Source organism: Boleophthalmus pectinirostris, unplaced genomic scaffold, assembly GCF_026225935.1.
Source record: "Boleophthalmus pectinirostris isolate CB_2022bp ecotype Guang Dong unplaced genomic scaffold, ASM2622593v1 HiC_scaffold_14, whole genome shotgun sequence".
NCBI lineage: Eukaryota > Metazoa > Chordata > Actinopteri > Gobiiformes > Gobiidae > Boleophthalmus > Boleophthalmus pectinirostris.
In genome coordinates, this window is record NW_026571047.1 from 35,536,560 (window position 1) to 35,549,468 (window position 12,909).

At 50.9% G+C, this 12,909-nt stretch overlaps 2 protein-coding genes across 2 annotated transcripts in view; one reads left to right on the plus strand and one right to left on the minus strand.

Moving 5' to 3' along the window:
* Positions 1-2,000: 2,000 nt before the first annotated feature.
* On the plus strand, positions 2,001-6,299 carry LOC110171214 (arginase-1-like). The gene is made up of 3 exons (XM_055150402.1): positions 2,001-2,178; positions 3,268-3,340; positions 5,873-6,299. Exons 1-3 carry the CDS (start codon positions 2,059-2,061, stop codon positions 6,115-6,117), a joined length of 438 nt encoding a protein of 145 aa, XP_055006377.1. The 5' UTR covers positions 2,001-2,058; the 3' UTR covers positions 6,118-6,299.
* Positions 6,300-9,424: 3,125 nt separating this feature from the next.
* The window catches only part of LOC110171212 (H-2 class II histocompatibility antigen, E-S beta chain-like), a 3,824-nt gene continuing 339 nt past the window's right edge, over positions 9,425-12,909 (minus strand). Inside the window, exons 2-6 of the mRNA XM_055149997.1 lie at positions 12,803-12,909; positions 10,513-10,723; positions 10,061-10,128; positions 9,784-9,897; positions 9,425-9,527 (exon numbers count right to left, since the gene is read on the minus strand). The exon at positions 12,803-12,909 is cut by the window's right edge and continues 166 nt beyond it. Of these exons, the coding sequence (XP_055005972.1) occupies positions 9,505-9,527; positions 9,784-9,897; positions 10,061-10,128; positions 10,513-10,723; positions 12,803-12,909 (523 nt within the window). The 3' untranslated portion in view covers positions 9,425-9,504. The remainder of the gene's footprint in view (positions 9,528-9,783; positions 9,898-10,060; positions 10,129-10,512; positions 10,724-12,802) is intronic.

Sequence of the window (12,909 nt, forward strand, 5' to 3'; positions counted from 1 at the left end):
AGTTAATATTATCATACAGTGATGAGTGCACACATACTGTGTGTTTTTGTGCTCAAATGTCTTTTGTCCTTTGTCCAAGACTGGTTCTCTCTGTTTTTCCTCTCCCTCCCAGCTCCCCCCCCCCCTCCTCTCCCTCTCTCCTGCCATCCCATCCCGGGACAGGAGATGCTTATAATTTCCTTTTCAGTAATAACATCTGTGCTAAATTATTTTTATTTATGTACTGACAATAACATTTTTACATAATATTTGTAAAGTGTAATTAATTTATGATAAAAGTTGGTTATGTTTTAGGTTTGCTCGCTATTATATGTAAAGACTGAATTGCAAAAGATGTGTTCATCATTGTGTCCAACTGTTTTCAGTTGCCCAATGGTCTTTTTATTTTAACATTGTAAATGGTCATAGTGAAGTTTATTTGGAACTGGTAAATTAAATAAAATCTCTTGACTGCAACTTGTTTCTGTTTATTTAATAGAAAATATATTTATAAGGGTGTATGTAACAATATTTCAGATAATGGCTTAAAAATAAAACATTTACAAAGAAAATGCACATTATCACATGTTGACAGAATATCTAACATTTAATTGGAATGTATTTTTCAGCATGAGTGGTGTGGAATGTGTTGGTGAAGAATGATTCAATACTGGGCTTAGAATTACACACGCAGGAAAGATTTGAAAAAAAAAAAGTGCACTGCAAGTTTTCATGTACAGGGTCCATTATGTGTTGTTTCTATGGACGTCATTGCTTTGCCTGTAAAATGTTACACAGTATGACATTAAACAGAGCTACCTTACATTTATTCAATTAGATAGTTTGACCCAATAAATAAATAAACGGGCTTTCTGATAGTAAGCAGGTCTCCTCTCTACAGATCTGACCTGTAACTTGGCGTAGTTTGATGTCCATGAAAATATAAAGGTTGAATATGATACTGTGAAACACTTCAGAGAAACTAACATTTCCATTGAGAAAAGCATTTGATGGACCCTCCACCAGAAAACAGTGCACCTTTAAATATCTTCCTTTTCTGTTAATGGCATTAAAAAGCATTAAATGTGTTTTGTTGAATGGTCATAAAAGGTGAGAGAATAAACATGCATGAACCCCAGTCTCTAGACCTGTAGTCTGTAATGTCAGTCAATGCAGAAGGTGGCCCTTTGTTTTTTGCTCTTTTGGTATGAAACACCGCACACATGCACGTTTATTATATATATATATATATATATATATATATATATATATATATATATATATATATATATATATATATATATATATATATATATATATATATATATATACGTTATACTGCCCATATTTCCCAAAATATTGAGGAATGTAATACATTTAAGCAGTGAAAATCAACATAGTTCATAGTTCTGTATGTTTTGGAGTATTTAATGAATAAGCTGATGTTAGCCAGCCAAAATGTAATAAGGATTATTATATATATATATATATATATTTATATATCCCCTGTTCCTCCCTGTTCTGGAGGAGGGAGGGGCAGCCACTCTTCTGCCCGTCTGCCTCGGGGCAACTGTGGCCCCGAGGAACCCTGAGGAACCCTGAAAGAACCTAAAGAACCTGAAGAACCCTGAGGAACACTGAGACGCTGAGAAGAGAACTGTGAAGAACCTGAGAATCTGATTATACAGAGAATTCACCTGATCAACAATAAACCAGGTCTAGACCAGGTCTAAACCAGGTCTAGACCAGGACTAAACCAGGTCTAAACCAGGTCTAGACCAGGACTAAACCAGGTCTAAACCAGGTCTAGACCAGGACTAAACCAGGTCTTAACTAGGTCTAGTCCAGGTCTAGTCCAGGTCTTCAGGTGCACATTATGACAGATTGACTGTTGTCATGGAGACACGTCATGTTTTATTTTTGTTCTGTTGAATGAGTGACCGTGGTGACGTCATGACGCCGCCCCCTCGCTGGACTTTATCAGGGCTCGCGCTCCCGGTCACTCACCTCGCACACGCACACACGCACACGCACACACGCGCACACGCACACACGCGCAGACACAGTTACGCGGACAGGATGAGGAGCGCGAGGAGCCTGCAGAGGCTCGTGCGCCCCGGGACCCCCGCACGTGCGCTACACGGACCCGCGCGCGCGCCCTCCGTGGGGCTCGTGGGTGCCCCGTTCAGCAAAGGACAGGTGAGTCACGTGACAGGGCCACGGTGCAGCAGGTGCTCTCCTGTCTGTCCCTGTCGGTCCCTGTCTCCTCTCTTTCCTTTCTCTGTTTGTGAATAAACTAAACTCTCCTCCTCCTCCTCCTCCTCTCTGTTCTCTGTTCTCTCTGTGTTCTCTGTTCTCTCTGTTCTCTCTGTTCTCTGTTCTCTGTTCTCTCTCTCTGTCTCTCTCTGTTCTCTGTTCTCTCTGTTCTCTGTTCTCTGTTCTCTCTGTTCTCTCTGTCTCTCTGTTCTCTGTTCTCTCTGTCCTCTGTTCTCTCTGTTCTCTCTGTTCTCTGTTCTCTCTGTTCTCTGTTCTCTCTGTTCTCTGTCTCTGTTCTCTCTGTTCTCTGTTCTCTCTGTTCTCTGTTCTCTGTTCTCTCTGTTCTCTGTGTCTCTCTCTGTTCTCTCTGTTCTCTGTCTCTCTTTCTCTGTTCTCTCTGTTCTCTGTCTCTGTTCTCTCTGTTCTCTGTTCTCTCTGTTCTCTCTTTCTCTGTTCTCTCTGTCTCTCTCTGTTCTCTGTTCTGTCTCTGTTCTCTGTCTCTCTGTTCTCTGTGTTCTCTGTTCTCTCTGTTCTCTGTTCTCTCTGTTCTCTCTGTTCTCTCTGTTCTCTCTGTTCTCTGTTCTCTGTTTCTCTGTTTCTCTGTCTCTGTCTCTCTGTTCTCTGTTCTCTCTTCTCTGTTCTCTGTGTCTCTCTGTCTCTCTGTCTCTCTGTTCTCTCTGTTCTCTGTTCTCTCTGTTCTCTGTCTCTCTCTCTGTTCTCTGTTCTCTCTGTTCTCTCTGTTCTCTGTTCTCTGTTCTCTCTGTTCTCTCTGTTCTCTCTCTGTTCTCTCTCTGTTCTCTCTGTTTCTTCTCTTTCTCTGTTCTCTCTGTTCTCTCTGTTCTCTCTGTTCTCTCTGTTCTCTCTGTTCTCTGTCTCTCTGTTCTCTCTGTTCTCTCTGTTCTCTCTGTTCTCTCTGTTCTCTCTGTTCTCTGTTCTCTCTGTTCTCTGTTCTCTCTGTTCTCTCTGTTCTCTCTGTTCTCTCTGTTCTCTCTGTTCTCTGTTCTCTGTTCTCTGTTCTCTGTTCTGTTTCAGCCTCGTTCTGGGGTGGAGTTTGGTCCGTCTCGGATTCGTGAGTTTGGACTCGTGGATTTGCTCCGAGCTCAAGGTCAGAACCTCCAACCCCCAACACACATGTCCTCCTGTGTGTCAGGGGCCCTCCTGTGTGTCAGGGGCCCTCCTGTGTGTCAGGGGCCCTCCTGTGTGTCAGGGGCCCTCCTGTGTGTCAGGGGCCCTCCTCCCCATGTGACAGGTGCGGTCCTGTGTGTCAGGTGCGGTCCTGTGTGTCAGGTGCGGTCCTGTGTGTAAGGGGCCCTCTTGTGTGTCAGGGGCCCTCTGTGTGTCAGGGGCCCTCCTCCCCATGTGACAGGTGCGGTCCCGTGTGACAGGTGCGGTCCCGTGTGTCAGGTGCGGTCCTGACACAGTGTTTCAAGTGTTTCAAACTCAAATTCACTTTGGGTCAAAATTTAAATCTGGGACAAATTCGTGGGTCAAATTAAATATTTACTGAAATATTTCACCAACATCTGCAGATTTTTCTTCTTTCGACAGATGAAATGTTCAGAGTCGTAACGAAATCCACGTGTCACGATATTTTCACGACAGACTCACCGTACCAGATTTACTGTGATATTTTCTTCTTTTTCCTCTTCAAATGTCTTGACAAGAAAAGAACTCAGAGTTAAAAGTGTCAGAACTGTTTTTTCTTCTTGTCGTCTGCGCTGAAACGGAGCAAAGGATCATGGTCTGTGTAGTTCCTCTAGAGGCGGAACAAAAAACAAAATATCGTCAAACGTCTCACAATAAAGACGACGATCGCAGGACGTCACAGTCTTTCCAATCACAAGTCTCTTAGTTTAAATGCAGGTTTATAAACATCAGAACTACATTTCCCATGATGCATTTCAGATCAAACATGAAGAAACATGTTTAGACTTGAATTCTTGGGATTACGACAGAAATAATTCACACCAAAATCTTTTCTTGGTATTTTAAAACTACAAATGTGTCTCATCTACAAATATATCAACATCTGCAAAATATCACAGTAAATATCGTATCATGAGACGTATCGTGAAAATATCGAACCGAGAGATTTGGACATCGTTACATCCGTCGCTCGGGTCTGAGGGTTTAACGACTTTAACGACTTTAACGAGTTTAACGACTTTAACGACTTTAACGAGGTTTGAATAATTAAATAAAATCCAGATGATGTAAATGAGCCTCAGACTCACAAATGTTTGACTCGAGTTTGGACTTTAAACGAAACGAAGAGTTTAAACAAACATGAACCCAGACCAGGACTAAACCAGGACTAAACCAGGACTAAACCAGGACTAAAACCAGGACTGAACCAGGACTAAACCAGAACTAAACCAGGACTAAACCAGAACTAAACCAGAACTAAACCAGGACTGAACCAGGACTAAACCAGGACTAAACCAGGACTAAACCAGGACTAAAACCAGGACTGAACCAGGACTAAACCAGAACTAAACCAGGACTAAACCAGGACTAAACCAGAACTAAACCAGAACTAAACCAGAACTAAAACAGGACTAAACCAGAACTAAACCAGGTTTAAACCAGGTCTAAACCAGAACTAAACCAGGACTAAACCAGGACTAAAACCAGAACTAAACCAGGACTAAACCAGGACTAAAACCAGGACTAAACCAGGACTAAACCAGGACTAAACCAGGACTAAACCACTAAACCAGGAACTAAACCAGGACTAAACCAGGACTAAAACCAGGACTGAACCAGGACTAAACCAGAACTAAACCAGGACTAAACCAGGACTGAACCAGGACTAAACCAGGACTAAACCAGGACTAAACCAGAACTAAACCAGGACTAAACCAGGACTAAAACCAGGACTGAACCAGGACTAAACCAGAACTAAACCAGGACTAAACCAGAACTAAACCAGAACTAAACCAGGACTGAACCAGGACTAAACTAAACCAGGACTAAACCAGAAACTAAACCAGAACTAAACCAGAACTAAACCAGAACTAAAACAGGACTAAACCAGAACTAAACCAGGTTTAAACCAGGTCTAAACCAGAACTAAACCAGGACTAAACCAGGACTAAAACCAGAACTAAACCAGGACTAAACCAGAACTAAACCAGGACTAAAACCAGGACTGAACCAGGACTAAACCAGGACTAAACCAGAACTAAACCAGGACTAAACCAGGACTAAAACCAGGACTGAACCAGGACTAAACCAGAACTAAACCAGACTAAACCAGGACTAAACCAGGACTAAACCAGGACTAAACCAGGACTAAACCAGGACTAAACCAGAACTAAACCAGGACTAAACCAGGACTAAACCAGGACTAAACCAGGACTAAACCAGGACTAAAACCAGGACTGAACCAGGACTAAACCAGAACTAAACCAGAACTAAACCAGGACTGAACCAGGACTAAACCAGGACTAAACCAGAACTAAACCAGAACTAAACCAGGACTAAACCAGGACTAAACCAGGACTGAACCAGGACTAAACCAGGACTAAACCAGGACTGAACCAGGACTAAACCAGGACTCAAGTCGGTCTAACCTTCTGAAAGTCCTGCGTGCCTCAGATTGAGTCAGATTGTGTCAGATGCCCTCCCTCTGCAGGTTGCTCGGTCCAGGACTTCGGGGATCTGGACTTCGAGGTTTTTCCTGAGGATCCTCCGGTTTTTGGCGTGAAGAATCCTCTCGCCGTCGGCAGCGCAAACCAGCGCCTGTCCCAGACCCTGAACCGGATCAAGACCCACGGACACACCGCCCTGCTGCTGGGAGGAGACCACAGGTGGACCAGGACCAGGACCAGGACCAGGACCAGGACTGAGACCAGGACCAGGACCACGACTGAGGCCTGAGACCAGGACCAAGACTGAGACCAGGACTAGGACCAGGACCAGACCAGAACCAGACCAGAACCAGACCAGGACCAGGACCAGGACCAGGACCAGGACCAGACCAGGACTGAGACCAGGACCGAGACTGAGACCAGGACTAGGACTAGGACTAGGACCAGAACCAGGACCAGAACCAGGACCAGGACCAGGACCAGAACCAGACCAGGACCAGACCAGGACCAGACCAGACCAGGACCAGACCAGGACCAGGACCAGGACCAGGACCAGGACCAGGACCAGGACCAGGACCAGGACCAGGACCAGAACCAGGACCAGGACCAGACCAGAACCAGACCAGAACCAGACCAGGACCAGACCAGGACCAGGACCAGGACCAGACCAGGACCAGGACCAGGACCAGGACCAGGACCAGGGACCCAGGACCAGGACCAGGGACCAGACCAGGGACCAGGACCAGGACCAGACCAGGACCAGACCAGGACCAGACCAGACCAGACCAGGACCAGGACCAGGACCAGGACCAGGACCAGGACCAGGACCAGACCAGGACCAGACCAGGACCAGGACCAGGACCAGAGACCAGACCAGACCAGGACCAGGACCAGGACCAGCAGACCAGGACCAGACCAGGACCAGGACCAGGACCAGGACCAGGGACCAGACCAGGACCAGACCAGGACCAGACCACAGGACCAGACCAGACCAGGACCAGGACCAGGCCAGACCAGGACCAGACCCAGGACCAGACCAGGGACCAGGACCAGGCCAGACCAGGACCAGGACCAGGACCAGACCAGGACCAGGGACCAGACCAGGACCAGGACCAGGACCAGACCAGACCAGACCGAGGACCAGGACCAGACCAGACCAGGACCAGGACCAGGACCAGGACCAGGACCAGGACCAGGACCAGGGACCAGGACCAGACCAGGACCAGGACCAGACCAGGGACCAGACCAGACCAGGACCAGGACCAGGACCAGGACCAGGACCAGGACCAGGACCAGGACCAGACCAGGACCAGACCAGGACCAGACCAGGACCAGACCAGGACCAGACCAGGACCAGGGACCAGGACCAGGACCAGGACCAGGACCAGACCAGGACCAGGACCAGACCAGACCAGGACCAGACCAGACCAGGACCAGACCAGGACCAGGACCAGGACCAGACCAGACCAGGACACAGGACCAGGACCAGGACCAGACCAGGACCAGGACCAGGACCAGGACCAGACCAGGACCAGGACCAGGACCAGGACCAGGACCCAGACCAGGACCAGACCAGGGACCAGACCAGGACCAGGACCAGGACCAGACCAGACCAGACCAGACCAGGACCAGGACCAGGACCAGACCAGGACCAGGACCAGACCAGGACCAGGACCAGGACCAGGGACCAGACCAGACCAGGGACCAGGACCAGGGACCAGGACCAGGACCAGGACCAGGACCAGGACCAGGACCAGGACCAGCCAGACCAGGACCAGACCAGACCAGACCAGACCAGGACCAGACCAGACAGACCAGACCAGGACCAGGACCAGGACCAGGACCAGACAGACCAGGACCAGACCAGGACCAGGACCAGGACCAGACCAACCAGGACCAGACCAGACCAGACCAGGACCAGGACCAGGACCAGACCAGGACCAGGACCAGACCAGACCAGACCAGGACCAGACCAGGACCAGACCAGGGACACCAGGACCAGGACCAGGACCAGGACCAGGACCAGGACCAGGACCAGGACCAGGACCAGGACCAGACCAGGACCAGGACCAGACCAGGACCAGACCAGGGACCAGGACCAGGACCAGACCAGGACCAGGACCAGGACCAGGACCAGGACCAGGACCAGGACCAGGACCAGGACCAGGACCAGGGACCAGGACCAGGACCAGGGACCAGGACCAGGGACCAGGACCAGACCAGGACCAGGACCAGGACCAGGACCAGGACCAGGACCAGGACCAGGACCAGGACCAGACCAGGACCAGGACCAGGACCAGGACCAGGACCAGACCAGGACCAGACCAGGACCAGGACCAGGACCAGGACCAGACCAGGACCAGGACCAGGACCAGGACCAGACCAGGACCAGACCAGGACCAGGACCAGGACCAGGACCCAGACCAGGACCAGACCAGGACCAGACCAGGACCAGGACCAGGACCAGGACCAGGACCAGGACCAGACCAGGACAGACCAGGACCAGGACCAGACCAGGACCAGGACCAGGACCAAACCAGGACCAGGACCAGGACCAGGACCAGGACCAGGACCAGGACCAGGACCAGGACCAGGACCAGGACAGACCAGGACCAGACCAGGACCAGGACCAGACAGGACACCAGACCAGGACCAGGACCAGACCGGACTGACCAGACCGACCAGGACCAGGACCAGGACCAGGACCAGGACCAGGACCAGGACCAGACCAGGACCAGGACCAAACCAGGACCAGGACCAGGACCAGGACCAGGACAGACCAGGACCAGGGACAGGACAGGACCAGGACCAAACCAGGTTGTGAAGTGTTTGAAAAAAGTTTGTTTGGGCTCTGACATTTCATACTTCAAAAGATGTTCTGCCCCGCCCCTCCCTCTGCCCCGCCCCCTCGCTCTGCCCCGCCCCCTCCCTCTGCCCCGCCCCCTCGCTCTGCAGACAAACCTACAAACACTCACACCTGTACAAGGCAGTGTAGGGGAAGTGTGCTGCCTAAGAGCACAACCACAGTCAATACCCCTGTGGCCCCAGTTGTTGGATTATTTAAACTCAAATTAAATCTCCTCCTCTTGTTTCCCTCAGATCTTCTCTCGGCCGTGGACCTGGTGGAGGTGAACCCGTGGAGGGCGGAGTCAGAGGGCGGGCTCAGGTCCACGGTGGCGGCGGCGGTCGACGTGATCCTCGGCTGCTTCGGACGCCGCCGCGAGGGAAACCACGCCCCCGACTACCACCTGCCCGAGCCCTGAGCCAATCAGAGACCAGCTCCGCCCACCTGCTGAGCCCTGAGCCAATCAGAGAATAAACCAAATAATCAGGTCTAAACCAGGACTAAACCAGGACTAAACCAGGTCTCACAGTTCTTGTTGTAGTGAAATATTTCTTAGATAAACTTGAACCAAAGGTCAGGGACATTTTGTCATTTTTATGTTTTAATGAAGTTTAATTAATAAAATAAAAATTTTAAAAGATTAAAATAACATGATTTTAACACATTTCATAAATAAACACATTTAATCTGAACACAAGTGTTTCCTGATTTTAAACCAATAAAATGTTTAAACAAACAAACACACACACGAGGCTGGTGAAGTGTCTTGCCCAAGGACACATCAGCTGGAATCAGTGAATGATCTGAAGATTTGAACCAACAACCTTCAGATCAGAGTCCAGAGTCTCTGGAACCTGGAACCAAAAGAACAAATGTGAACCAGGACTAAACCAGGTCTAAACCAGGACTAAACCAGGACTAAACCAGGTCTAAACCAGGACTGAACCAGGACTGAACCAGGACTAAACCAGGACTAAACCAGGTCTAAACCAGGACTGAACCAGGACTAAACCAGGACTAAACCAGGTCTAAACCAGGACTGAACCAGGACTGAACCAAGTCTAAACCAGGTCTAAACCAGGATTGAACCAGGACTGAACCAGGACTCACAGTCGGGTCGGGTCTTGCAGTTGTACAGGATTCCACTCAGACCGAGTACCAGACCCAGAACTGAGCCTGAAATCCCCATGACCATTTTGTTTCTGTCCCCGTGAGACAACGGCTCTGAAAAAAGAGGAGAAGTCAGAGGAAGTGTCTGGGGAGAGGGGGGGCAGAGGAGCCGTCTGGGGAGAGGGAGGACAGAGGAAGCATCTGGGGAGAGGGAGGACAGAGGAGGCGTCTGGGGAGACGGAGTACAGAGGAAGCGTCTGGGGAGAGGGAGACTCACCCCAGGGCACCTCTAGAGCATCTTTGAGAGCGGCGTGTTCGACCCAACAGGAAACTCTGTCTCCAGACCTGAAACACAAACTGCACTCAGCCCCGCCCACAAACACTCAGCACACCTGGGGGCATAGCTGAGCTGTGGGCGGGACTCACCTGAGGGAGGGGGCGGGGCTCACCTGGAGGAGTGGGAGGGGCTCACCTGGAGGAGGGGGCGGGGCTCACCTGGAGGAGGCAGAGGGGCTCACCTGGAGGAGGGGGCAGGGCTCACCTGGGGAGTGGGGCAGGCTCACCTGGAGGAGTGGGAGGGGCTCGCTCACTGGAGGGGGAGGGGCTCACCTGGAGGAGGAGGCTCACCTGGGGAGGGGGCTCACCTGGAGGAGGGGCTCACCTGGAGGAGTGGGAGGGGCTCACCTGGGGAGTGGGAGGGGCTCACCTGGAGGAGGGGGCGGGGCTCACCTGGGGGCGTAGCTGAGCTGGCTGTGGGCCTGGTAGAGCCAGTCTCCGTTGGGGAAAGTGTCGGAGGAGGACACCTCTGAGGAGGGGGGTTCCTCGTTGATGGTCCAGGAGATGGAGATGTTTCTGGGGAAGAAGTTGAAGGCGCTGCAGGTGAAGATCCTCTGTGAGCCTCCAGGGGGCAGCGAGGAGGTCAGCACCGCCTCAGGAGCCACTGGAAACGTGGGGACATAGAATAAATGAAAAAGTGTGATGTCACCACAGCGTTCAGCTCCAAATGAAGCTCATGGAGGTCGCAGGTACAGCGGCGAATCACGAGCCAGGACCATATCTGGAGTTCTGACCTCGAGTATCATAGCAACCAAAGAACCAATCAGGAGCGAGGCTGCTGAAGGTCACACTGTTAATGTTCAGATCTGGATTTGAGACAAAATGTTGGAAGTTCAAACCCCAGGACAGAGTGAGGAACCTAACAGCAGCAGGTCCAGAGAGAGGGGTCAAAGATCACAGAGAGGGGGTCATGCTTTTACACACAAACTGAACTGGAGCCAGAGTCCATGGAGCCCAAACATGCCCATGAACAGTTCCCCTTTAGAAGTGCAAAACCATGATGTGACTGTAAACTGTACAGTGTAAAGGGGCGGCAGTAGCTCAGTTGGTGGAGCATTCGCCCACTGATCTGAAGGTTGGCAGTTTAAATCCTGCTCTCGACAAAAAACATCACAGGTTGAGCGGTCAGATCCACTGATCCACAGGTTGGCTAGTGTGATTCCAGCTCCCACAGGTGAATGCTGTCATTGTGTCCTTGGGCAAGACACTTAACCCACCTTGCCCACAGTGTCTGTGTACACTGGTGTGTGAATGGGTGAGTGATTCCTTGTTGTTAAGCGTTTTGAGTGCCTTGAAGGTGGAAAAGCGCTATAGAAAAATGTGACCATATAAACTGTAAATGGTGTTGGTGGAGTTTGACTTTGACTGTGGAGGTGGTCAGGTGCTGGGAGCATTATGACACTCCAGACTCAAACGTGACTCAGACTCGAGGACCAGGGACTAGAACCAGACCAGGCTAAGGTCTCTAGCTGCTCCTCCTACTAATGAATCTGCTCTAAAGTGTGTAAACTCCATCCATCCATGTTCTTCCTCTTCTCTGGGGTCAAGTCTCGGGGGCATCAGTCTGAGCAGGTACTTCCAGACTTCCTACACCCCAGACACTTCCTCCAGCTCCTCCGGAGGGACAGTGAGGTGTACCAGTGATCTGGTCCTTCGTGTCATGACCAGAGGTGAGGGGAGGAAGGGAGACTGACGCTAAATCCAGACTCAGCTCCTCTTCACCACAACGATCTGATACGGTGACCGCATCACTGCCCACGCTGCACCTGTCAATCTGCCCACACTGCACCTGTCCACCTGTCAGTCTCACGCTCCATCCTCCCCTCACTTGAGAACAAGACTCCGACACTTGAACTCCTCCACTTGAGGCAGAGACTCTCCACCCGCCCTGAGACAACAAGACAACTTTTTCTGGTCCAGAACCTCGACCTCAGATTTGAAGGAGCTGATCTTCATCCCAGACGCTTCACACTCGGGTCAAATCGCCCCAGAGCTGCAGGTCCTGGTCTGATGAAGACAACAGGACAACATCATCTGTGAACAGCAGAGATGATCCTGTGGTCCCCAAACTGGACCCTCCGACCCCTGACTGCACCTTGAAACTCTGTCCATAAAAACAATGAACAGAACAGTGAACAGGGCGGCCTGGCGGAGTCCAACATGCACCAGAAACAGGTCTGACTTACTGCAGAGAACACAGCTCCTGCTCCGGTCACACAGGGACCGGACCCCAGACTCCCAGAGCGCCCCCCACAGGACACCACGAGGGACACGGTCGAACACTTCTCCAGATCCACAAAGCACATGTGGACTGGTTGGACAAACTCCCATGACCCTCGAGCAGCTGATGGAGAGTGTAGATCTGGTCCAGTGTCCACGACCAGAACCAAAACCACACTGCTCCTCCTGGATCCAAGGTTCAACTATCGGCCGGATTCTCCTCTCCAGTCCCTGGCACAGACCGGGGAGGCTGAGGAGTGTGATTCCCCTGGAGGTGGAACACACTCTCCGGTCGGCCTTCTTATACAGAGGGACCACCACCCCGGTCTGACAGTCCAGAGGTTCTGTCCCCGACCGCCACGCGACGCTGCAGAGACGTGTCAGACAAGACTCACAACACCCACAACACCCAGAGACTTAAGATCCTCAGGATGGATCTCAGTGTTTTAAAGTTCAGACTCACCGGTTCTGTTCAGAACGTTCTTGTACCAGAGTTGAACGTGTTGCAGACAGTATCTCTCTTTCATGACCCGTCTCCGGTTTAGTCGATCAGTGTCGTTGTTGGCGATG

Excerpts from the sequence above, each read along its gene's own strand:
- LOC110171214 (XM_055150402.1), top strand. The coding sequence starts at position 2,059 with ATGAGGAGCGCGAGGAGCCTGCAGAGGCTCGTGCGCCCCGGGACCCCC. Across the intron at positions 2,179-3,267 it reads CCCCGTTCAGCAAAGGACAG|CCTCGTTCTGGGGTGGAGTT; the intron begins GTGAGTCACGTG and ends GTTCTGTTTCAG. Across the intron at positions 3,341-5,872 it reads GGATTTGCTCCGAGCTCAAG|GTTGCTCGGTCCAGGACTTC; the intron begins GTCAGAACCTCC and ends CTCCCTCTGCAG.